Source organism: Scophthalmus maximus, chromosome 19, assembly GCF_022379125.1.
Source record: "Scophthalmus maximus strain ysfricsl-2021 chromosome 19, ASM2237912v1, whole genome shotgun sequence".
Taxonomy (NCBI): Eukaryota; Metazoa; Chordata; class Actinopteri; order Pleuronectiformes; family Scophthalmidae; genus Scophthalmus; species Scophthalmus maximus.
In genome coordinates, this window is record NC_061533.1 from 13,207,057 (window position 1) to 13,232,935 (window position 25,879).

A 25,879-nucleotide genomic window follows, 5' to 3' on the forward strand; every position below is an offset into this window, starting at 1 on the left:
AAACATGGAACATGCAACGTGGCCCGCTTTGCAACATCGAATTTTAAACACCTTTGCTTAGGGACATTTTTGTAATATATCTACACACACGCACACACACATTACACCTCAGTATAGAATTTTATTGTTTTACAATACATATGTTGAACTGACCATTAAAAAAAAAAATGTAGCTACAAACAAGGCAGCATCTGGAGGGGGGGGGGTAATGAATGTATAAATAAATAAATAAATAAATGAATAAATACTTTGGTAAACAAGTTACAATGAATTCAAATAGGCTTGTCCTACAGCAGTTGGCGTTCACAAAACAAAATAAAAAGTATCATTAAATGCAATTCATCTTACCACATTCAACACTCGAAGAACAACGGCATTACGTTTTAATGAATCACGAGTGTGAATGTCAGTAACTGAATCCAATATTAGTATTACTTTAAGGGGTTAAAAGCATATTTTTTTAAGGCCTTAAACTCCCAAATCTGCCAAAAATATTAGTTTCTTTTTGAAAATCTGTTACTTAACATTTAATTTTTATGTCTGGTTAAGTCTCTCTCACACTGAAGAACCCAAATAACCCCTGGAAACGAGAAAACGTTTCATTTGATCCCTGTGACCAAATATATCACTGCCACATCGGATCTTCCTTATTAATTGTCATATTCAAGGTGAAATTAACATTTGATTTAACTAACAGGTGCCAGACAGTACAAGACAAAAAAGAAATCAAGGTGAGCACAATTAACAGATTATAAATACAGTGGTTCACTGGATAAAATAATTAAAAGGACTATCAAATCAGACTTGGTTCTTTATATAAATCTCTGCCCAGATATCCATAAGTCACTTAGATTATAAGGTTATGATTCAACAACTGTTAACATAATATAATCCTCATAATTCAACAACAATCTAATACGTTTTTTTTCTTAGTACAGTACAATTCACACATAACAAAGAAAGACATACTATTTGGTAGACAAGGCAGTTCACGAACATCGGAAACACTGTTGGATGTTTAATCACTGGTGGTCAAAGCTAAAACATTCTTAGCGATGTGTTTTAAACATAACTGGAGTTAGGGTCATGGGTGAAAAGTAATTTGATTTGATGGTGTTCTACTTGAATAAAAACACAATCCTGCTTACATTCTTTCCTTCATTAGGGGATAGGAATAGGGGGATAACTTACTGATATATCTAAAATGTAAACTTCTAGACTTTTATTGTTAAAATAATTAATATAAACTATTATCACATCATATTTTCTCTTAAATATAGTCTCTGGATGAATTCAGATCTGCATTTTGGTTTGAAATGTGCAACTCTCTTGATCTCTTTATCTTTTTCTCTCTATCACAAAATATTAAGTGCACTCTGACTGAGGTTAACATTACGGGATGTCTGATGAAAATATTTCGAAATGTAAGAGATTTTCTGTTACATTTGTTTTCAGTTGAACATACTGACAAATATTAAGCGTAATATTCTCATACCACTGTTGACAACACAAATAACATAGTGGATACAGTAAATGAGGCTCATAGCAGCAAACTGTGATTGTAAAGGCTTTGTGTAGTGTGTATGTATGTCTGTCAGAGCGTGTGTTTTTTACTCTTGTGCTGCTACAGCCGTTCATACTTGACTTGGGTAGAAAAGAAGAAGAACAGCACAATCACTTGTTTTCAATCAGCATCTGCACCTTGCACACCAGATCTCTGGCCAGGGGCAAAATCTGCTTGATGTTGTGGTGCTCGGCCATTTCTGAAAGACAGAAGAACAATGTATGTATCGTGGCGAGTTGACTCACAATGGTTACAGCTCATATATTTCTTTCATCCACATGGAAATGCATAGTTTACTGCTCCTATCAATCACCGGTTAAGCTTCTGTGTCGAGTGAGAATGACATCGACAGTAAAAATACATCACCTGATGTTGACTGGTTGGCTCTACATAACCAAAAAACAGCCAACAATGCCAGACTAAAACAATGATTTGAACCAATATAATATTTCAGTTTTATTAACAGGCTGACTATGTTTGGAAACTTGTAAGAAAAGAATGGGGAAAATTGTGCATAGAAATCCTGACTTAAGTCTTCACTATGAGTCCAGGTCTTAAAATGCTTCATTTTACAATCCCATATAATTCCCAATATTTCCATAAAAACATTTTTTATTATAAAATGTGTATGTGAAGTGGTGTGTTTTACCATTGAAGAACTTAATGATATCAGTGAAGTCCATGTTGTTCTCCAGGATGATGTCCCTGTAGATCTCCACCAGTGCCAGGGCAATAAAGAGGACAAAGTGACTAGAGGAGACATACTTGGCGGCCCATATGGTTTCCCAGACTGCAAACACGTCCTCATACACCAGCTCTGGAAGATAATGAACAAAAAGGAAGGGTATATATTGAGAAAGCTAGATGAGAAAGTTAAAAGAAAATGGAAATATACTATGAGCCTCAGGTTAAACCCCTTGGTATATAGCAAAGTGAATTTATGCAATCGCAGTTCATGCCAACTCCTTAGAAGGGTTTTCCAAAAATATAACTGACTCCCAAATCCTTTCCAAGTTGCAGGTATTGTTAACAAGCTGCCAAGTGGTTTGGCATTCTATCCACAAACGGAACTCAAAGGAGGCGTGTATATCCGCTGCCTCTAACTGGCACAAAGTCTTTTGCACTGTTCTGCCAATTTACCTCTCTTGAAGTCCAGGAGAAACCAGCGGTAGCAGAAGTAGAAGTGGGTGTAGTCTCCGTTTTGGTGCATTAGCTCAAACAGCTCAGAATCCAGGATCTAAACAGTGAGGGGAATTAATAATAATTAATAATTGAAATTAAATAATGAGACTGGTAGTGGGAGTAAAGTGTGTAAAAAAGGGATTTGGTGCTACTTGACTGGTAGTGTGTTAAGACTTTACTGTTGCTGTGTCACCTGGATTAGAGAGCGCATGTTGGCAAAGTGAGTGTCCATAGCTCCTCCATGTGGAAAGTTTTGATTCATTCTCTTCATGAGCTCAGTGAAACAGCTGAAGGCCATGGCCTCTGGAAGGAGGAAGCAGAGAGAGGAAGTGAGTGGGAAAACGCCCCTCTGTTGTTCCTTCAATAACTGTGAAAATACACCAAATGTCAGTGAAGAAAGAAGTGAATCAGTGTGTTGAGTCACCATCGTCCAGAATGACTAGAAGTGGAGCCAGCAGATCACACATGCCCTGTACGTAGCCGATGTCGAGGTGCCTCCAGATATAGCTGTGAATGTACAACAACGAGAGCGTGTTAATATCTGTTATTTGTGAAATCTCACATTCTGGGTAATTCCACATTTTTCTTCAAAGTTTCCAAAAACACAAATTTACGTGTGCTTATTGATACTTTTCACACTAATATCGCCACCCTCAAAAAGTAGATTGTGTTGGTACATACATACATACATACATACATACACACATACAGTAACTGCTGCTGTCAATGATTTACCTGCACATAATGTTGCGCAGTTTCTCCAGGTTGGCAGGACTGAAGTACCAGTAGTTCCTGTCACAACGTTGGACGTCCTTCTCAATGCGGTGCAGATTTAACGTGTACAGATCCAAAAGCTCTTGCTGAAACAAACAAAATGATGACAAGAATAAAGCAAGTTCATAATAAGATTTGCATGAGCGTACATCGTTTTGAATGAGTGTGTGCATACAGAGAAAGTGCTCCCAGCAGATTCTCCAGAAGTCGCTCCATTCTTGGTGTCTCCAGAGCGGGCCAGGGAATCAAAGTGAGGGTACAGGCACTCCATCTCCGGCTCCTCAGACAGGATGGACTCGGTGCCCTCTGGACTGGGCTTGCCCGGCTCCTCAAAGGAAGACGCGGGTTCACATCGTCCCTTCCTGCTCCAAGGCACCATGGAAACTTTGGCTTTGGGGATCTCCTCCATCTCTATGGCCGAGGGAGACTCATCAGATTCGGTCATGTCGGTCATGGCCTGAGCCTCCTCTTTCTGAGAGGCGCAGCAGGCCTCTCTTGCTCTTGACACCCCGGCGTCTGCAGAGAAAAGGAGGTTCTTTTCCACTTCAGAGGCAACGGGATGTCTGATTGTTTTTTCTTTCTCCTCTGTCAAAAAAAGTTTGTCTGTTTCCTTCATCTTTTCCAAATTCTTCTCTTCAAGCTTTAATGTTTCCTCGAGTCTCACTTCTTCCTCCTTTATGACATTTTGTTCCACAAGTTCTCCCTTGGATTCTGCAGCTGCTGACATACCTATTTCGGTTTCTCCTGACTCTAAAGATTTAATTTGTTTAATGTCTGTATCTGGGCCTTTATCTTCAAACTTGGTTCCCCCTGTTTTGGTAGCGTCTGACTCCTCAACATTTTCCTGGGTAGCAGATTGCAAACATTCCTCTTTGTTTGCCATCACCTGCTCCTCTTCCAACGGTTGAATCATGTCATCATCTACGACCTCAGTCTTGGTATTTTCTGCAGCTTTGGTCACACCAGGTGTGTTTTCCTCCTCTTTGCCCTTCACTTCCACTTTCTCTTGGCTGTGCATTTCCTCTGTTAGACCTTCACTCTCTCCCCCTGCAGGTTTGACAGAGAGGACGGCTGCAGATCTCAGGGTTGTATCAGGTGCGACGGTGTCCTCTGTGCTGAGCGAGCCGTCCGACAGGCCAGAGGTGACCGAGAAGTTGCGGGAGGAGGGATGTCCAGAATCAGGAGAGCAAGTCCCGTTCTGCAGCGCTCCATTGGGCATCTTTGGCACCTGCTTGGCCTCTTCTGTCTTGGGCTCCATCTCAATCTGGTCCACCTCCTCTATGGACTCGAACACCTGAAAGAACAAGCCAAAGGGAAGCAGGCTACTCCAGGGGAAGGGGTGGGAGGATGTGAAGAACTAGCAGGGAAGAGAATGCAGGGAGGAGGAATATTGCAATCACATGCAAGAATTGCAATCACATGCAAGAATTGTCTCCTAAAAGATCATGATTACAGAAGAGACAGGGCTGATCGGCTGTTTCAAAGTGGATTTTGTATGAACAAAGATAAAGTCTACATAGAGTGTGTTGGTACCTGTGTGCTGCTGCTGGAGTCGCTCTGCAGGAGAGCCAGACTCTGCCTCTCTGAGCTCTGGGAGGACTGGGACGGATAATGAAAGCTATTAATATATAACAATATTTTATTGATATGCAGTCTTACTGTTTGTTGCCTTGTAGACTGATTTCACATTAATGGCATGCTATAGTGGTTTAGAATTGCACTTTTGTAAAGCTGCAGGGAAAAGCAGTGGAGGCTGAGCTGTCCAGACTCAAAGTTCTTAACATGGGTCAAGCTACAAAATTGACACAATGCAACCGATATTTTTCCTTTAGACCTTTAGAAGTATTTGCCCATGTCTTTAAAATGTGTCTTTTATAATGGAGGCTTTGAATAAATCGCTTATGTTATATTATGTTCCTTTTCCGTCAGTTAGCCAGGGCAAAGTACAGACTGAAGGCACAACATAACATCCCCAACAGCCCTCCTTCTCTCAGTGTCAGGCCACATTGTGAAAAAAACACATTTTTCATGTAATCGTGTTTTAATGCTTCACCTCATTGCTCACAGTAGAGTCGCGATGGATCATCTTCAGACTGGAACCGTCCATGCTCGCTCCAGAGGAGCACTTTGCCAAAGCTGCAGCGTGTTGCTCCTTCTCGCGCTGGCGGACAATCTCCTCACAGCCAAGCCACTCGCGCATGGTCTGTTGGTAGCACACTCGGACCCGTTCATCCACCTGGGTTGCGGTGTGTGGGGTGAAAGATTAAGGGTCAGCGGTGCAGGTGGAAAATGCTTTGGAAAGCAAGGCCCCAAAAAAATCACGTAAAGGACAAACCTCCTTCCTCTGAGCTTCTGACATTCCAAACTGGTAATGACCCAGCAGGAAAGGCCACACCTCTTTACGCAGCGAGGGTTCCACACCACCAAAGTAGACCAGACGAAGAAGCTCCTGCTCCTTGTAGGCCTGAAGACACGCAACATGCTGCACATGTATTTGATTTCTGGTCCATGTTTTTACGCCTCAATTTAAAAGGTCATTTTTAATCATCTCTCACTGTATGTTTAAAATCATTTAACAGCTCTTCAGAACAACAGCATCGGAGACGGAGGCACCATGATACTGCTTTCACTCTGTCATGACTCGACAACAAATCCATCAATTAATTAATTGTTCAAACCGTTAATGTGTGTCTCTAAATACATGTTTCATTTTGATACAGATTTCAGAATACAGAAGTAATGATGAGAAGTAATTAATCAGCATAATTGGTTTAAACAAATAAATACAGCAATCCCATATAACCATTTATCTGTTATGCTCCAGGTCACGTAATGACACCTGAGCAGTCTCCATGACAACCCCATCTGTGAGACATGGTTGAATGTTCTGGTTCGAGGTCCTTTTAGGCCAAACTAGTATTTTCATGGACAGGAGTCATTTATTACATTTTCTAGGTGACTGACACAATAATTGTGAAACATTGCAAAATATTTGTTTCTAAAATATTTTTCATTGACTCACACTCTTCGTGACTAACGTCCATGTGAAACTAGGTTAGGACTGTCAGACTGATGGGGCCATTAGTTGCGCTTCATGCACCCTGTTGTGAGCCGCTAATTAGCAGAGGATAAATATGGATGAGACAGAGGAGTGACAAGAAAGAGAGATGCTAGGAGTGGACATGCGTGCGTGTGTGTATGTGTGTGTGTGTGTGTGTGTGTGTACGGCATACTGTCAGCAGTAACTGTGAAGTGTTGCAGTGCAGTGACAACTGTGAAGCTTACTGTGCAGTCCTGAAGGAACGTCTGCCACACTTCTGGGGTCAGCCCTTTGTAGGCATCAGACGGCACGCCGGGCGCCACGATTGTGTGATTGACGAGGGCAGAGAGATGTGTGCGCACGGTGGACAGGTGGCGGCAGTATGCCAACCCTGTAGTTCACAATACAGTTCGTTCATTAATGCTCTGCAGGAGCTAATGGTCATTTAATAGATACCAATAATTCAAGGGTTTTCAGAGTACATAATAATCAATCACTTACAGCCATAAAATGCCCGAGAGATGATCTGATACTTCATACTGTCGCACAGCAGCTTCAGAGGAGCCCTGCAGGAAGATATAGCACAGATTGTATTACTACATTCTCTTTACTGAAAAGACAATAATTAAACGAAAAATCTGGTGCATATTTCTTTTTATTCACATTGTTCCAAATGTATGAGAAACTATAGTTTCTATTTTATTGCTGGGGCTAACCTTTTATTATTCAAATTTTATTCTGACTTTTTAATAGCCTTTACCCATTTAATCTGTCTTGCTTATCAGCTAATTTTTCCAACACATTTTCATGCCAGTTAGGTAAATGTCACATAATTGTCTTCTGGGTAATTCAAATTTCTTGCATCTTTGCTCCTTTCGCAATTTTCCTGTCTGCTCTTGTGAATCTCGGGTGTGGCACTGAGGGATGTCAAGTGAGCGGATGTGTCTCTGCAGCCTGCAGCAGTTTCCCTGTCACGGTCGAACACAACTCGGTGTAACTTGGGAGTGTGTTTGTCCCCCACCTCTCTTGGTTACATCCCTTGGGTGTCGCTCCGTCAGAGAAGCTCCCCTGAGAACAGGAGGAACACGAGGTCTTCCTGAGAGTGGGATGCCACATCGTCGCTCCCTGATCCATCAAGTCTGGAGGAATCACTGCAAAATACACACACGAAAAAAAACACACACACTGGCATTATCACCTAAATTAACAATTACATTTGCAGTTTGATTATTTTAGCTCAGCTGGCATTTTTTTTTTACATAAGCAGAATTATGCTGATCATTTGAGCACTGCTGAAAGCAGAGTACAATTTTTGCGTGATTCCCGTTAGAGCAAGGGTAAAGCAAATAAACAATTTTATGCAATCCGGAGTTGATGCATTTGAAGGCATGAAGTCATCATACTGAATTCCAGTATTAAAGAGAGAAAGATCTAGTGAGCAAGAGCATCTCTTGGATCAGTAGCCATTTTCAATTAATTATTTGTCCAGCAATTGTCAATGAAAAGGTTACGGTGTCATACTGTGGAAAAAAAAAGGGTTTGACATAAGGTGGGCGGGATAGAGAGGGGCTTTAATAACATGACACGTCAATAAACTTGGCCAGAGGTGCAAGACAGGCCAGGAGAATGCTAGATGCAGGGGATTAAAGCAAGGCAAGCTGACAGATGAGCCAAGGTGTGACAGTATTACAGCTGTTTCCTGTGATTGAGGGGGGTTCTTCAAGACAGCTGCAGGAACTCTTGGGTACAACCAGGGTCCCTGCTTTGGAGGGGGACTGTCCACTCACTTGAAGGGAGTGGGAGGAAGTCAGATGAGGAGGATGAGTTAGAGTCACTGTAACAAACACCGAGTTACATTTTCATAAACGCACAACAATGTGGAGAGGCCCATGGTCGCAGCGCGGCTTCATTTGTTTCTCCGGAACGAAACTCACCAAACTCCGACTGGCTGTTTGGAAAGAGGATGTGGAAGACATAATCTGTGGCCTCGTCCTCCTCCTTATCTGAAACGGAGTCAGAGGAACCAGATCCCTGAGGAACCCTATTCCGCAGCTTGGGAAACACCTTTCCCTGCGCCGAGAAAAAAAACTGTTATTAAACTAATGCCAACAAGAGAAATCGCTAAACCATTAGAGCCCAGCTAAGCCATCCATGTGTATTAAAGATGATGAGTGTCTGTATGGTTAAGCCGATTAATAGTGGCTGAACATGTGTGGGTTGTTTTCATTATTCAGTTTAGCTGCAGACACACAGCTATTTACCATTGAACAAAAACATCCAATCGTTTAAGTAGAACACTCCTTGTGTGGCGGCGCACTCTAACCAATATAGCAATAAAGAAGTGCATCTACTTTTTTATTATGTAAATGTCTTTTTTAAATGTATTTATTGATTTATTGTGCCATAAGAGAGACCTCCTGCTCTGACCTTTCCCCTCTGGGACCAGAGTGGAGGGTCCAGCTGGCCGTGGGGAAGAAGGCCGTTCTCCAGGCAGGAGAGGAACTGGAGCAAGTGGCCTCCCCTGGGGAAGCGAAGTGGGGGTCTCTGGATTCCATCCTGACTGACCAGCACCACCGTCCCCCCACTGTCCACTGCATGCGATGCACAGGAAATGAAGTCTTTATCAAATTACCCATGATGACATTTTGTTGGACAGCTGTGTTTAATTGCGGATAATCACAATTGCAAGAGGAGACAGGAGTATAACACAATCAATCATTCAAAAAAGGCTAGATTTAAGAACGAAGGCTGTTGTGGACCCACCTTGTTGATGACAGTGCAGGTAAACTATCTCCCCCAGAGGTATTGTCATGGCATAGTCCCAGTATACACTGAAAAACATAAAACCAAGGACGGTCAGTAAAATAACAACCCCCACTAGGCTTAGGAATCACCAGCCGACAGAAAGAAACAAATCCTCAAGCAATATTTGCGTATTATTTCATGAATCAAAATCTCAGGGAAGATTCATTTCATGGCTAATAAAGAAAGTATTGGAGAATATGAACAGAGATGAGTGGACGCAGAGTCGCCTACTGCTGTAACATTTTTTTTTTGGGGGGGTGAGAGAAACCATTCACCAGCAAAGGAACATAACACGGTTTGCTATGTTGAGAGATGTCTGACGGTGTTTCAGTCAATAAACCTTCCGCTTGCAGCTGGTGAGCTCAAAAGAAGCCTCATCCGATCAGCAGCATTTATTCTACATGCTGAGCCACTGGGCCGCACACAAACTCACTGCATTACTCAGTGTTACACAAAACGCAGAGAGAAAGAGGCGGCAAAGAAATAACGCAGGGTGTTTCCTTGTCTTTGAGGAAGCTCGATCACATTCGAGATATTGCTCTGCATATGGCTCTGCAGCCAGCCACAATCACCATAATCTTAATCCATTTGCAGCACGACCGTTTTGCACCTGCACTCGTAGTCCAAGTCTCCAACAGAGCCGTTCATGAGCTGATTGGGCGTCCACTTCAGTGTCATGACATCAGCAGTCTGGTGCAGAGAGAGGTAACCTGGGATGGCCTCCATGTCATCCCTCTGAAACAATCACACGAGGATGGATGCAAGAGCAGTATGGGTATGAACATTGAAAGGTCAGTATGCGTAAGCCTGAAGAAGACTGTATTGCTGGTGGAGAAGGGAATGACATGAATGGTATTTGTAATTACATGAAACAAACAAAATAATAGCTTTTTTATTTTTACAAAAAGAAGAGAAAACAATTAAAGGGAAATAATATTTTCAGGACAGCACATTGCATTCTTGTATTGCTATTTTAGAGCAGGCAGCTGAAGTCTGGCATGTGCAAGGTTGAAAGTATTCCTTTTTGGCTTTTTGACACGCGTTATAGTTAGTTTAAGAGATGTGTGAGTTTTTTCCTAGCTAAAATACAATTTTCGCTTGCACAGATACAATAAGTAATTAAAAATAAAACTGTACAGCACTAAGACATACTCCATTCGCCATTCTCAGAAACACAAAGTTCAGATTAGGCTGTGTTACATTCTTCTGAGATGTGTGGGTTGACAGCATAATAAGCAGACTGTGACATTACAGTAAAATGTCAGATAGAGATGTTGATAGAGATCTTTTTGTTTTTTACCTTTTGTAAAACGTTTAAAATGAGATATTATTCATGGGCAGTGCCACAGCCATACAAGTATGAGCAATTAGGAGGAATCAGCAAGTTACCGGTTGTACGAGCACATTGTTTTTGCCAAACAGAAGGGTCGCCCTGCTGTTCTGATGCAGTGACTCCACATATTCACGAGCCGATGGTGAGGGGGAAGGCCGTTCATCCATGCTGCTGCTGGAGTGACGCTTCTGGATCTTGCCCAACGCAGACACAAAATATCAGATATCCAAACAACATGAACCACATAAGCGAAAACTGATGAATATCTTTGCAGAATGAACAGTCACAGTACAGACAATTTGCATGAATAAAAACCTGCTTTTCAAATGACTGAAGATATGATTAATATAGCATTAATTCATGTGCACCAATGGATCCTCCCGTGTTCTTCAAGACCAGTCTGCTTATGTGTGTGAATAACAATCACCAGACAGCTGTAAGGAACACTGTGGTGATGTAAGATCAGCCAAGTTGACCTATTTCACTGACAACTTGAAGACTGAACAAGTGTGAAGGTCTAAGTCAAACTTAGTACATCTCCTAGGACAGATTGTACTACACTTATACTTAATGCAGTAATTTAAGCAGGTCCTCTTTGATCAGACACACAGGATAATGAAATATAAGATGCAAGACTAAAACTCTGCATGTCCAGTAATGTATCAGAATAAACGGGTACTATATACACATGGGATAAAATAAAAAGAGGTTATACTGTATTACGAGATTGTGACTTACACACAGTGCAGGCCTCTTGGTGGGAGAATCCTGCCTGCAGTGGCCACCGTGGATGCGATGTCTTTGCACCAACTCGTCAGCAGACGGGTCAGTCCAGAAGTGGTCCGCTGTCTTCATCTTGGTGTACTCCAGGGCACAAGGTCCAACTGTCAGAAGGAAGGAGCACAGTCAGACACTGCAGACAACAGCTAAAAGGTTTGTGTCGACCAATGATCAGCACTTGATTATCTTAACTATCCCAATAAAAACAGCGGAATATAACAACTCATTTTTCAGAGATGTACAATAATAAGCTTCAGGTAAACTACCTTCTGATCAATTCGCTGCTTTCCTGTCTTGATCATCAATCAATCCCAATTTATTTTGTCGTCCTCTTGGTTGGGAACCAATGCTTTTATTGGTTCAGGATATAAATTATATCAAGACAGTCTGATCTTAAGGTACAGGTACGTCACATAGCTCAAAGTTCCTGCTGAGCATCAGAGAAATTTGATTCTTCTCACGGTATTCTTCCTGTATTATCCGGTCTTTAGTTCTTCGCCCATACTTCTTAACTAACGTCAGACTCAATTGGCAGTATCTTATAGTTCATTGTATGTTTCTAAGATAGCTGTGATTTTACTGATAAGGTAGATGGTCATAAAAAGCCAATCTGAGAATACAGCCACAGAATTGTCCTGTTGAATAATCTCCAGCTACGTCCGTCATATGTGAACGGCAAACTCCAGATTTTCTGGACATTGTCCGGAGTTGCAACTGTCAGTTCCTCAGCTGTGGGAAGCCAGTGAGGGATCATGTCCCAGTTGTTTCTACTGGTTAGCCTGTCTGCACAATTCTGTCTACAGCGCCCTATGGTTAAAGAGTTGACAGCAACAAAGGCCGACCATCAGTGCAAACTGGGAGACAAACTGAAAAATAGTTTCATGATTATAACTGATATTTTGAGGGGCAAATACCTTTACTTTTCGATACCTGGCATTATCGCCTGGCATTGGCAAGAAAGTACAGAGTACCGTCAAGTCCTTGTTCAGGACAAGGTCCAACAACATGCTTTTGTACTGGAAAAAAGAAAACTTCTGCTTTACTTGTTTCTAAGACCTCCACGATCTTACATTTTCATGTGAACACGAGCCCAAAACAGGACGTGGCATGATATCAGATGATTGCATTTCATCACTTATAATGTCACACATACATAATTACCTAACAAAGAGGCGAGGATAGGTCCATCTACAGGGTCCATCAGAACGGCCTCTTTCTCGTAGTATTTACTGGAAGACAAACATGAAAGGGGAATTTTGAGGGGACGTAGAGTTCCTTCAACACAAAGCTGAGCAGAAGGTAATTGGCCCCTCTCATTGTACCTGCTGTTTTCCACCAGGTAGAGGACAATCTTGTCCAGCACCTTTTCAAACAACGCTGTCCGGATCCACAGGTTCTTCCCTCCCTGTGGGGTGAGGCTGGGCAGTCGGGGCATCTTGCGAAGGCTGTCCTGACTCTGCAAGCTCTGACTCCGTCTGCAGAAGGAGAGAGTCTGTTCAATTTAAATAAACCACAGTTTTTTTTGTTCCAATAAAAAGGCATCTGCTTGAAGCTAATGGCATCAGTGATTCACGATTCACAAAAGATTACAAACATGAATTATTGAGAAGCTTTTCACAATGAAAAATAGTCCCTCATGTAGGCAGACATCCGTTTGTTTCCAGCGCTTTCGCTGGCACAATCAAACAGGCTTTGATGGAAGCTTTGAAGCCTGCTGGAACGTGTGTGAGAACGAATTGTGATGTGTGCGTCCCTCACTTTGTCTCGATGATCTGCTCCAGCTCCTGGGCCTTCCTGCACAGCTCCTCGGCAGGGGCAAAGCTCTTTCCCACCTTCATGAAGAGTGCCGCTATCTTGTTGCTACGCAGAAAGCCCGCTGCTCGTCGTCTCAGCCCGTGCAGAACACAGGCCTCCACTGCAGCTGTTTGGAAACAAACACAGGTGGATGGAAAGAGAGAAGACACCTTTACCAAAGGGCTTTTGGCTGCAATTTATGTTGCAAAAAAAGGCAACAAAAATAAATGATTTTCTTGCCATAAATCTTTGGCGTACCTAACATAATTACTCTATTATTACAAATTAAAGTAGCTTTTTTCAGCTTACCTTTAGGGGCAGCAAAAAATGCTGACATTAAAGTCTGTTACGTACATCAACTTCAGACAGAGCTACATTAGTAGTTGTTTTCGAGGTTGTTTTAACTGTGTTTTGGTCTCCGACAGTAAAAACAAATTCTCATTAACACAAATTTCTGTGCCATAAAAGCAAAATTAAACCAAACCGTGATAGCGCCCCAGAGAACTTTCACCTTAGACACTAACACAGTCATTTCATCTGTTGTTGACATGAAAACATAAAGACGTGCAGCTTTTCAAAATGTGTTGAATTCAACTGCATATATGACATATATACCTCTTACAGCGATATAGTATTTTATATATATATAGTCTTAAATTAAAATGTATTTATTTATTATTTGGAAGATTGCAAATTTTCTAAATGGTTTCTCTGTTTGCAAAATAGCCATCAAGCCAAGTTCCTCCAATACGCTGTAGTGGACAGACAAGTCCGCGACAGGATGTCACACATTTCCATCACATCAGCTGTGCAGGAGAAAACACACAAGCCTCTTCTTCTCTCCTCTCACTCAGGCCTACGTGGCAGGGCCTGGAGCTGTGTTGACATTTCAGTTCTCTTCAGGACTAATCCTGTGGCTCTGCTCACATGGGGTCAGGGAGAAGGCCGGGGTTGCCATGGCAACCTCTGTTGATAGAGAGACCGAGTTCTGGGAGAGAGGCAGCGGAGGGAGGGATGGCGGCGGCTCATCACCATCACGATCTCTCCCTTTCCATCTTCCTTACTCCTTCTAAACAGAGCTCCTCTCCCGCCTCCACCCTGTCGCTCTGTAAACCTGATGTCACTGATCACTGTTTGCAGCGCTTTTACTTCAGCCTAGCCAATAAAAGTGTCATCCGAAAAATCATCTTTCAGGTTTTGTTTTATTCTTCTTCATTAAATTGTGCCCTGATCATCTTGTCTGCATCCGTTGATCTCTTCTTCTTCCTCTGTCTTCCTGCATTTATTGCTGGTTATCTCTCTGTGCTTCTTTTTCTCCCCACACCGTATACGAGCAAGAGGCTTAATGTCAGAACAAAGCATAAGGTTAAAAGGTCTCAGATACAGTTTCTCCCTCATTGTTACCACGTACTAGTCTCAGATGGCCAAGAAAGACCCAAAGAATGCAGCTCCCAAACCTTCACTCATTTCCACCATGAAACAGACAGCAAGTAGAATTCCCAGTGTACCACAGCAACAGCGGCAGTCTCAAAACAATTATCAGCTTATCACACACCTGGGTAATTTGTTTATCACCATGTATGAATAAAAACATCAAGGTTTTAGTAAGAGAGACACGGGGTCGCAGTCACCCACATACAAGACCGTCGACATATCAAAATGAAATGTTCTATACATCACATGGCTGAGTACGTAAATGTTCCGTGAAGAAAATGCTCATCATTTCAGTGGCATCAGTCCTTTGTGCTTGTCCCTCCTGGTAGAAACAGCTTACACCGCAAATTGCCTCTAATCATCCTGTATCTGTGGCAACTGAGTGCATTAACACAAAGCCACAGTCACGCGAAGCTTCACTTCCCTGAGAACCAGCAAAGGGCACAAACCGTGGAGTCTCGACGTTGATAGGTCTGAAACAATCCATCAAAAAGGTCAATAAGTTACAGATCGATTTATCACTTGTGCTATTCATCAACTATGATAAAAACATCAATTTGTTGATTACAGCTTCTGCCATGTATGTGCTTTTGTTTTCCTGTAGTTGCATATTGCTCAGAGAAAAACAACCGATGGATTTTGGCCTTTATGGTATCCTGTTGTTATTTGAGACTTTAAAATGGCAAATTGCTAAAGTGATTGCTCAATTCATCTGCAACTTAACCAGCAGCTATTAGCTGCTCACATTAAAATGTATGATGCTTCACACACAATCTTTAACAAGCTCATTAATCTAAAAAAAATTAAAAAATGATGTTCTATTATTTAAATCTCTTGACTGCTACAAAATCCGTCAGGGAAACTGAGCCGTTTGGGAGAATTGTTTTCAACCTGTCACAAGTGATAAGAAGAGAGGAATTGGGAAGAGTAAGGACAAAAAATTCAGTCATTAAATTCGGACACAAAACCGATCAATAAAACTATGGGTTATTTTAAATCTATTTGTCGTGCTACTTTTTTTTTATTTATTCACAACCAAATTCAACCGAGGCAATTTTGGTTCCCTACACGGCATCTACATTTTCTCATTTGCTCTGCCCGGGCAGATTATCAACATAGCCAAGATGGTGGAGACTAATTGCTCCCCGGTGAGCCGGTCGTGCTCGTCTCCCATCCTCCACTCACTCCCGTCAGTGAACAGACCACAGCTGAAAGAGGACGTGAAGTAACAAGAGCCACTGTCGGGATCACAGGCAGAGTCAGGTGGGGGGTGAAGCTGACTGTCAACAAAGCAGAGGGATGAGAGGAGCTCCTCCCGAGCTGCTACGTGTCCACTGGGACGTACGACAGCAGTAGAGGAAAGATACGGCCCAGTATCACACTGAAAAAAACAGAAGAAAAGAATCTGTCTTCTGTGACAAATTATTTTCATAACCCTCCAAGAGGAAAAATACAACCATAAAAAGAGATTTGAAATAAGTGGATTATTGGGTGAGATGGATGTTCAACATCGCTTCTTTACGCCGGTTTAATAGGTTTTCAAGCTGCGCCGGCAATTTCTCTCTCACTGTGAAAAAAAGAATTAGCTATACATGGACGTCATGAGACAGTGATCTTACCTCTAAGAAGCACAAAATGCAATATGTACATCATCTTAACTGGTAATTGTTTTTCTTTCTATGATGATGTCACTGCTCCATCTACTGTATTTGTATGTGACCAATCTTAGACTGTTGTTGGCGGAACTGTGACTCACTCACACGATCGCAGAATCTAAACTTTGATGATAAACACAGTGGTGTCACCCGAGTCTGTGCAATGTAAGTGTGCAATCATTTTTTTCTCTTCGCAAAGTCAGTGGTACCATGAAGGTACTACATGTATTGACACTGTTTCATGCCAGGCAGGGGCAGTGCTCGTTTATTTTTTCTCCCCTCCTGCTTTTCTTTCGCTCTCCCTGTTTTCTTAAACCCCTCGCAGTCCAGTTATGCCCGCTCATTGGTTTCCCCATCTGACGGAGATTACCTATCACCACCTGAAGGCAAACTGTCTCTCGGTCACTCTTGTAGCCCGCCTGAGCTTTTGAGGGATAAAATAAAAGGTATGTGGCGGGAGATGGGACTATAGGTAAATGTGGGAGACCCTTTGCATCTACACTTAGGAAATAATTATGTCTTTAACATCATTGAATTGGTGCCATCTTCTGTAATGCTTTTGGGGACGTTTCTTTGTAGATAAGTGAGAGTGTTAGGTCTTTTGTTTGTTCCTTTTTATGTCCAGAGTTAGATTGGTCGTCGGGCCTGGTTTTGATTTATTGATTTCATTTTATTTGGCACAACCACCTTGCCTCGCTCACTGTCACTACTAATCGAGCCTCTGTCAAGTATTCGGGTTGTTTGTGTAAAACAATAAAAAGAATCTGTGTCAAGGGAAATTTCCATCACTGCTCTGAGTTAAAGAATCATCTTTGTCTGCACAAATGGCTTCCAACTTCTTAATAACGTCAAATTTTCTGCGAGCTGAGAGTCCTGTAATTCACGCTGAGATCCCCAAATATATCTCGTAACTGATTACAGCTTGAGAGAGCCTGTGTGTGGGCCGTGTGTTTCTCACAGTAATCACGCTGCACTGTATTCGTGCCAGTTGGAGGCGAGAACAATAACATTTGGTGAAATATTGAATTTTGAATGTGTTTAATTTCAATTTCACACTAATTATACGATTAAAGATGTACGCTGAAAAAAGGTGTACGGTGAAAGTGAAACCTGAATCATTACCTCTGACTTCTGAGTGGCTTTACGAGCAAACCACTCTTCCCGAGAACGACGCATAGTAGACAGTGTAGGAAGTAGCAGAAGTAGATGTAACTTGAGTAGAAATGGGAAATTAAAATGTATCACTACAGTTTTGTTATGCTTATTTTTCTTCTTATGTATGTATTATTTCTGATTCATCATGCATTTCGTGATCTTCCGTGTTAGATTTCAGTCATTTGTGACCACGGTTACATTAACGACAATGTGATGAAGGTTAAACTGAATCCGAAAAATGTCACATCAAATTCAGTAACCTACAAATTGTAGCATATTGTAAGGTTAAAAATTCAGTGGCAGATCTGACGTTTTCCAAACTTCAGAGTAGCTACTAAAATAAAACAAAACAGGAAACATCAAGAATGATAAAAAAAAATAAAAAAACTATTAAAAGGTGAGTGGAACCCTGTGAGATTCATGGTGTTTTTGATTACTTACCACAAAAGGACACAATATGGCTGCTGTCTTCGTGAACAAATTTCCTGGTGACAGCTTCCTCCATAATCTGCTTCACCTGTCAACGACATAGCAGATGCTGCATGACTCATTTATCAATATGCAACCACTGTCGGACGGACACACGGACACACACACACACACACACACACACACACACACACACACACACACACACACACACACACACACACACACACACACACACACACACACACACACACACACACACACACACACACACACACACACACACACACACACACACACACACACACACACAGAGTCTGTGAGGGGCTTTGTCGTGAGAGTTTGACTGAGCGATACGTCAATTTAAGAGAATAATTATGAGCGTTTATAAAATTGATTCATGTCTGAGTATCAGGGCTCAGGAGCGGACTGTGGGATAAATAGTTAATAGGTAAGAGAACACAGAGTTGGGTATGCTGCATGTTAAGTTGGTGGATGAGTCACCAGCCCTCATCCCAAGGACCTCTACTGGGAAACGGAGGTGGTACATCTGAGGATTTGGGGGGGGGGGGGGGGGGGTTGTCACAGCTACTTCCCTCCGACCTGACAGCAGCTACAAACCAATAGTTAGGATGACTGATAAATCAATCCGTGGCTATGGAGACGCGCCCCTGCGTGGGCGCCGCTCTGTAATCTGCATGGGGAATATCAACCTCCGGACACAGTCATGCAGAGAGCTCTTATTTCCTGCTGAGATGAGACTCTCCACAATGACCACGCCACACTGCCATGTTCATCCTGAACACAAACCCAGACACACACTCTTTGACACACACAAATATCCCCCCACAGTGGTTGTGCTTCCCTCTGCTCAGTTTTAAAAGTTTAAAAAACATTTTTTTTTCAAATGCACACACTGATCCAATCCTTCGGTGGCCTGTGAGGCAGTGGTCCTGTAGAGCAAGCTGTCAAACGATATTAGTCTTCATGGTTTGATATCTACAGCTTCGTCATAACATATTCCGAGAGATAAAGTTCTGTCTTCATGTTATATTTATTTCACTACAGCTCAGATTTATGGACCCTGTGTCATGTTATGTTTTTATTGGATTGCTGTGCTGCATTTCAATGTTGTAGCTGATTGACATGGAGCTCATTTGATCTACTTTACTGTGTTGAATCTTTGACAGAGCATCATCTTTCATAGACATAAGTATGTCAAATGACTTCAGAGTGCAGTAAATTGTGTCAATAGCTGCCAAACAAAAAGCACAGAGGTGCTCTGAGAAATCTCGAAAAAAATATATAAAGCAGCGTAAATTTGGAGACAGTGGAAAATTGTACTCTCTGCCGCTAGTAACTTTATTGATGTACTGTATGTGTCATTGATATATCATGATGTAGTACGTAGCATACACATCACAGTACGTAACATTTCCTTCTCCATCCCTACACATATGAAATTGCACACAAACATCCATCAGTCCATTTGGTGTTTTTCCTGAGTAAAGACAATAGAGACAATGAAACAAAAAACAAGATTCCAGATTTAACTGTGAGACACAAACCAACTTGTCTTATTCGGTGTGATGGTGCTGAGCTCTGATTGTTCCCTCACTGTTAAATGCGAGATGAGGACTAAACAGTGACTCATCTCGAACTCATGAAAAAAAACTAAAAAAGGTTTTCACTGCAAATGCGGCCATAACACAACTGAGACTGTGCTGCTGTGTCGTGATACACATCCTGCTCATGATCAGACCTATATGAAAGCCTGCGCGCACACACACATATGAAATTGCACACAAACATCCATCAGTCCATTTGGTGTTTTTCCTGAGTAAAGACAATAGAGACAATGAAACAAAAAACAAGATTCCAGATTTAACTGTGAGACACAAACCAACTTGTCTTATTCGGTGTGATGGTGCTGAGCTCTGATTGTTCCCTCACTGTTAAATGCGAGATGAGGACTAAACAGTGACTCATCTCGAACTCATGAAAAAAAACTAAAAAAGGTTTTCACTGCAAATGCGGCCATAACACAACTGAGACTGTGCTGCTGTGTCGTGATACACATCCTGCTCATGATCAGACCTATATGAAAGCCTGCGCGCACACACACACACGTGCGCACACACACACACACGTGCACACACACACACACACACACACACACACACACACACACACACACACACACACACACACACACACACACACACACACACACACACACACACACACACACACACACACACACACACACACACACACACACACACACAGGGGACTTCAATCGACTTTTTTTTTCTCACGGAGCATCTGACACAGAAAGTTGTTTGATTTGCCAACTCGACGCCGCAGACTCCTTGTGCTTTTCCCATCTCTCTTCTCAGGGCCACAGTTCAGGCCTCAGAGGAATTTATACGGTGAAGTGTCTCAGCACTGACAACCTACGGGTTGCCATGGAGACGGCACGTGTCGCACAGTGGATCACTTCCGCCTAAGTGAGGATGCATCAACAACATTCATTCAACTCTGAAATAAGCATAAGCGAGTGCAGCTACTTCACCACATCACTCATAATATCCAGCTGTACTGTTCATTCGACATTTCAAAGACCTCATGGCGACCTAGCGTGTTCATTTGCTTTCGTTCATTCGCAAATCTACAGATCTGTAATTGTCAATTCCACTACAAAATGCACTTTCACTTGAATTTGTAGATTTGCGTGACGTGACAACAGTCATTAGATATCTCTGCTGCAGCAGCAAACCTGATTAATCTACTCTGACTAACCACTACAGCTCGGAGGCATCAGCCAGAGTGATAAAAGATCTTCAGAGTATTTCCAATTAACTCCTGCAACAGCAGAGGCAAGAAAGAAGAGCCAGGCAGAGAAAGCCACATCCATTAACGCCCACCGTTCATTATTCATCATCTCTGTGGCCACTGATGAATGAAGGGGGGGGGATCATCACTGTTATTCATGTTAATCCATGCACACACAGCTACAGTTATGGTGTAAAGGTGTCTATATGAATTATGTCCGCACTATTTGAATGATAATTTAATAGTGAACGAGCAGACTGAGCAACTTTGAAAAGGCAAGAAACACAAAATCAATGCAGCCACAACACAGTCTCACTGCAGGGTCCATTGAGTAGCTGTTCTGGAGCTTTGGATCACATCACATGATCTTCCTCAGCACATGAAGTTGCCCTTTTACCGCAGAAATGTAGATTTGATGGAATTCTTGTTCGTGTTGGCTTTACCTTACGGTGAGACTGTTTTGTTGACTTGACCAAGGTTTCTGAACTGATCTTCACTCACACAATGTTGATCTCCCTGCAGCTTTTTCCTTCAACGTGAATCAGGCCTGTATTCGTGTTTTCTATCCACATGCTACCACAAATCAGGTAACCTTTACCAAGTACAGAACACAGAACAAGGCTGGAGGATCATCCCACCACTCGTCTGTCTGTAACTCTGTGAGACAGGGAAGTAAATGGGTCTGATCCTTGTGGCCTGTGTGTTTTCTGGCAGCAGCAGCAGCATCCCCGCCTCCTCCTCTCCTTTGGCAAACACAGATGTGTATTTGCGTTTTGTGTGCAAGACTGATCACCAAAAGACTGAGGGAGGAGCACAATCAAAGCCGGATGAAGAGGCAGAGGCAGACAGAGACGGGGTCTGTATCAAAGCTGGAGCAAATAACAGATTTCATTCAAACCAATTTTGTGCCAGAATGTGATTCTGCCGCCGCAGACCTCCTGCTCTCTCAGGATAATGACCTATATCCAGCTATATGTGAGCAGACAGGTGGCACGGAACCAGCTGGACGAGGAGAGTGTGTCAACACACAGCATAGAGACGCCACATGGCATTACCCACACAAAGTAATAATAGTCATAAACAAATGGGGGGAAAGCAAACACAACATCTGTACTCTTAGCAGAAGAGATAAATCTAAAAAATATACATATAAGTTAATGAAAATTCATTAACTACTGAAGATTATTGAAGTGCCATCCGTGGATGAGATGTCATGTGAGATATCATGCAAACTAATTTTTCCGTCTTCAGAGTCCATCAAGCTGCATTTGTGGAAAACGGTGAAAGAGCCGCCGTGAATGAGTCCCGGCGAGGCCGTATCAGCACACAGGAAGGTTTAATCAACGGAAGGGTCTGGTCTCGACTGATAAGACAGCGAACAGGACTCGGAGGAAAAACAAATCAGAACAAAGTCCCTACATTCCTCCTTTCACAAGATCTCGGATGTGATTTTTATCTTGTTATTTACGAGGCGATCAGAGATGGAACCAACAGGAAAGTTGTTCACAGAAGCGTGTTAGAAAAGCAAAGGAAAAGGGAAATGAATAACACCTCCCTGTGCCAACAACAGTCGAAGGGGCAGGCTTGTGTTAGAAAGCTCCCAGAGTTGACTGTGATTACGGTAACAGGTAAATGTTGAGCAAAGTGTTGGTGATATTGATAAAAGGTCCTTGAACTAGCAGAGAGAAATGAAACCTCACAAAGTGACCACAGGGTACACACACACACACACACACACACACACACACACACACACACACACACACACACACACACACACACACACACACACACACACACACACACACACACACACACACACACACACACACACACACACACACACACACACACACACAACTGTGGGACAGTGACAGAAATCAGTTTGCTGAAAGGTCAACCTGACACGCAGCTTTCAATAAACAATTCATTAAATATCATCTATCTCCAATATAGTGTAAATATTTGAAAGTCTAATCAGCATGAAACTGCGAATGTTTTCGTTTGTTAGTTTAAGTCCACCAGCTGTAAACTCTCTGCCACCATGGACCATCAGCCTCCCTTGTTACCTATAGCGTTGTAAGTGTTTGCCTTAGGTTAAAACCGGCTTCACCACACAAACTAGTTCCCACCCAGAAATGATTATTGACTACAGGAAGGGATATCAACACTTGGTGTTTTGCTAACATCATATTGCAAAACATTAGGCCGATGCCGATGAGGCTTAAATAGCCAAATAACGATGAAATCACCAAATAATGGGTCTCCTCCCTCGAGATGCTTTGCCAGGGCCTCTACGGCAGCTGCTTGTTCGTGGTTCTGTCTGCCTTCAGTAAAGCACGTTCAACTGGGTGGAAGTCAGGTGACTGACTTGATCATTTCAAAATACGGTGTGGCCCTGTACACTTCAGAATTCATCCTTCTGTAAACACCAGAGGACCTGGTCCAATGATGTCCATGAATTTCCATGCGATTACACTGTTCGACAGTCAGATGCTGTTGAAGCTTTGAGCCGTTCCTCTACCTTCTCTACCCTTCATCATTCTGGTAAAAGTTCATTGTGGTTTCATTTGTCCAAAGAATTTTTGTTTCTGAACTGGAAACGGGTTGTTGTTGTTTTTATTTTTTTATTCTGGAAAAGTCTAAATCTGTCTCTTCTGGATTTTCTTCAGCAATCATCAATTTCAGTCATCGTCTTAGTCTTCCGGGGACGTCTGGGGTTGCTCAACTTGCCGCTGTGTTCCTTCTTTTTAGTCGTGTATCCTCTTAAAGATTCTGACGTCCGTCTGATAGGTTTGTTTTGTGTTGCCAGGCTAACGCTGGCCTTCGCACCTCTTTGGACATTAGCTACCAAGTGCAAATTCAACACTCGGCTCAATTTCTCACGAAATATTGAGGAAACACGCCTGGCCAAGAAACTGATATTTTGTCAACTGTCCAATAACGTTTGAGTCTCTGAAAATGGAGGGAATGTCTATGAACCCCATTCGATTCAACCCAACATATTTGTTTGCTGTTTGTTACCAAATGACACAGGATACAAACAGTGTATAGCTCCTATAACATCATGTGAATCATTTGTATTTGTGTTAACGTTGGATTTCATTTTGCTCCGCAACGAGTCTGCCAAGGAAACGTTCAGTTAAAGTTTACAAATCACTTCTGATGTCAGCAGCAGCGCTATTTCCCCTCCATGTGAAATGACGACAGGCTTTATGTATTTCCAAACAGTCGGTAATGAAATGTCAAGATATCTTTATCACAAATTCCATGACATTTTGCAAAAGAAATAAAATGAAATAATCAGCACTACTAAAATCTTCCTGCGAAAAGCAGATCATGACATCACAGAGACGAAGAGCTCATCGCTCCAGACCGTGATGGATCATTTGATCTCCGCTGACCTCTGGTCATCATCATCATCATCATCATCATCTCTCTTTGTGTAACCTCAAATGACGAAGTGTTGAAAACGCAGCTGAACAAACCACCAGAGCTGCTTCCATATTTGTTTCCACTCAATGCCATGAAACTCATCTCACACACACACACACACACACACACACACACACATAGTTTGCGTCTAACTGGAGGCAGGAAGAAAGAGATGATGGTTTGTTGTCTGCCATAAACACCACAGACACGGACCACAGTCGATCTGCTTTCTATAACAATGAGCTGCGACACTAATACTCACACATTTGAGGAAGAATCAATTCATTGTACTAAATGTCTACTGTTGCATTGGAAATAGCTTCGTTTGTGCTCGTGCCACAGATGAGGCCACATCCGCGTTATGGATGATATGGAGAAGTGCCCCCCTGTCCCTGTCCCTGTCCGTGTGCACGTTGACCGACACTTGGTTCACATAGAGCAGAGTGTTTGTTTTCCCCCCAACTCGCGACCTGCGGAGCAGAAAACACCCACCTCCTTCTTGACGGTGCGCAGCAGCTTCTGACGGGTCTCTGCTTCTGGAACACAGCACAACATGGCACAGATGAACTTACTCTGTGCGCCCCAAGACAACACAAATAGGATCCAGAAATGTGTACATTGATGCATATATGTATAGATATATTAATTTTTTTTTGCTCCCACCTGCCATGATTGTTGCCATGGATCCTGTCTTCTGACTGCGGGCTGCTCCCTCCCATCAGCTGCGAGGCGCATCAACACCGCGACGAGGCTCACGACTACACCTCTCTTTACGCACGCCTCTTAAAGACACACACACACACACACACACACACACGGCTCCTGTGCAACAGCATTACATACATTTTCAGACACTAAAATCTTATATATATATATCTATATATATAGATACATATATATAAAAAATGAAATGCCTGATCTTTTTTTAGTATTATTATTATTTTCCTGTATCTTATCTGTTTGAGTTTGGTTTTAGTCTTATTTCATTCTGTGCTTTTTTATTCCTTTGTATGTTGTAAAGCACTTTGTATTCTTGTTTTGATAAGTGCCATAGACATTACGTTTTATTATTGGTATGTTGTTGTTAACATTTTGCTTCAAAAATCTGCCAAATTAAATGAAGATTGAATACAAATGTATACCAATAATAACTTGATGTGACCTCTTGTGTAGGTAATGGTGTTGTATTTCCACTGAAAAAAAATCATGGGGACATTAAGTACAAATAGATTTGTTTTTAAAAAGAAGTAATATTCAAAAGTCGAAAAAAGTGGATTGCTTTTAAATTTCTCCTACATGGAAAAGTGTTGTCTTCATGCCATCTTGTGGTCAAGATATAGAAAGACTAGTGATAATAATGAATATAATAAACTTGATTTATACTGCACTGTTACAAAGTGCTTTACATGGTTGAAACATGATTCAAATATTTCAGAAAAACTTTTTTTCATAACTAAAATGTCGATTGGGAAATAAGATTCACTTTAATGATCATGTAGGTGAAATTTGACAGCACGTGTGTGTGTGTGTAGCAGCACAAGGGGAAAATGTAGTAAAAAATAAAATAAGAATAAAAAACAATCTAAGGTAAATAAGATTAATAAAAAAATACTATCTTCAATGCTAAATGTAGCCCCCATTCTCACAGATTCTATTTTTTTTTT

The 25,879-nt window shown here is 42.0% G+C and overlaps 1 protein-coding gene across 5 annotated transcripts; it reads right to left on the reverse strand.

Moving 5' to 3' along the window:
- Positions 1–134: 134 nt before the first annotated feature.
- Positions 135–24,979, reverse strand: sgsm1a (small G protein signaling modulator 1a). Of its 5 annotated transcripts, none has more exons than XM_035639054.2 (26): positions 24,879–24,979; positions 24,708–24,751; positions 17,958–18,033; positions 13,237–13,399; positions 12,801–12,953; positions 12,640–12,707; positions 11,437–11,582; positions 10,755–10,886; positions 9,976–10,100; positions 9,324–9,391; positions 8,988–9,151; positions 8,495–8,630; positions 8,251–8,346; positions 7,582–7,711; positions 7,062–7,126; positions 6,806–6,951; positions 5,856–5,984; positions 5,574–5,756; positions 5,054–5,119; positions 3,696–4,877; positions 3,482–3,606; positions 3,171–3,253; positions 2,940–3,049; positions 2,705–2,801; positions 2,214–2,381; positions 135–1,763 (listed from the first exon to the last, which is right to left on the reverse strand). In XM_035639054.2, the coding sequence occupies exons 1-26, from the start codon at positions 24,895–24,897 to the stop codon at positions 1,675–1,677; spliced, it is 3,963 nt and encodes a 1,320-aa protein (XP_035494947.2). In that variant the 5' UTR covers positions 24,898–24,979; the 3' UTR covers positions 135–1,674. The 5 variants fall into 5 exon arrangements, with proteins under 5 accessions (XP_035494947.2, XP_035494948.2, XP_035494946.2 ...); XM_035639055.2 differs by having other exon boundaries at positions 3,696–4,814; positions 10,755–10,892; XM_035639053.2 differs by having other exon boundaries at positions 10,755–10,892.
- Positions 24,980–25,879: the final 900 nt, after the last annotated feature.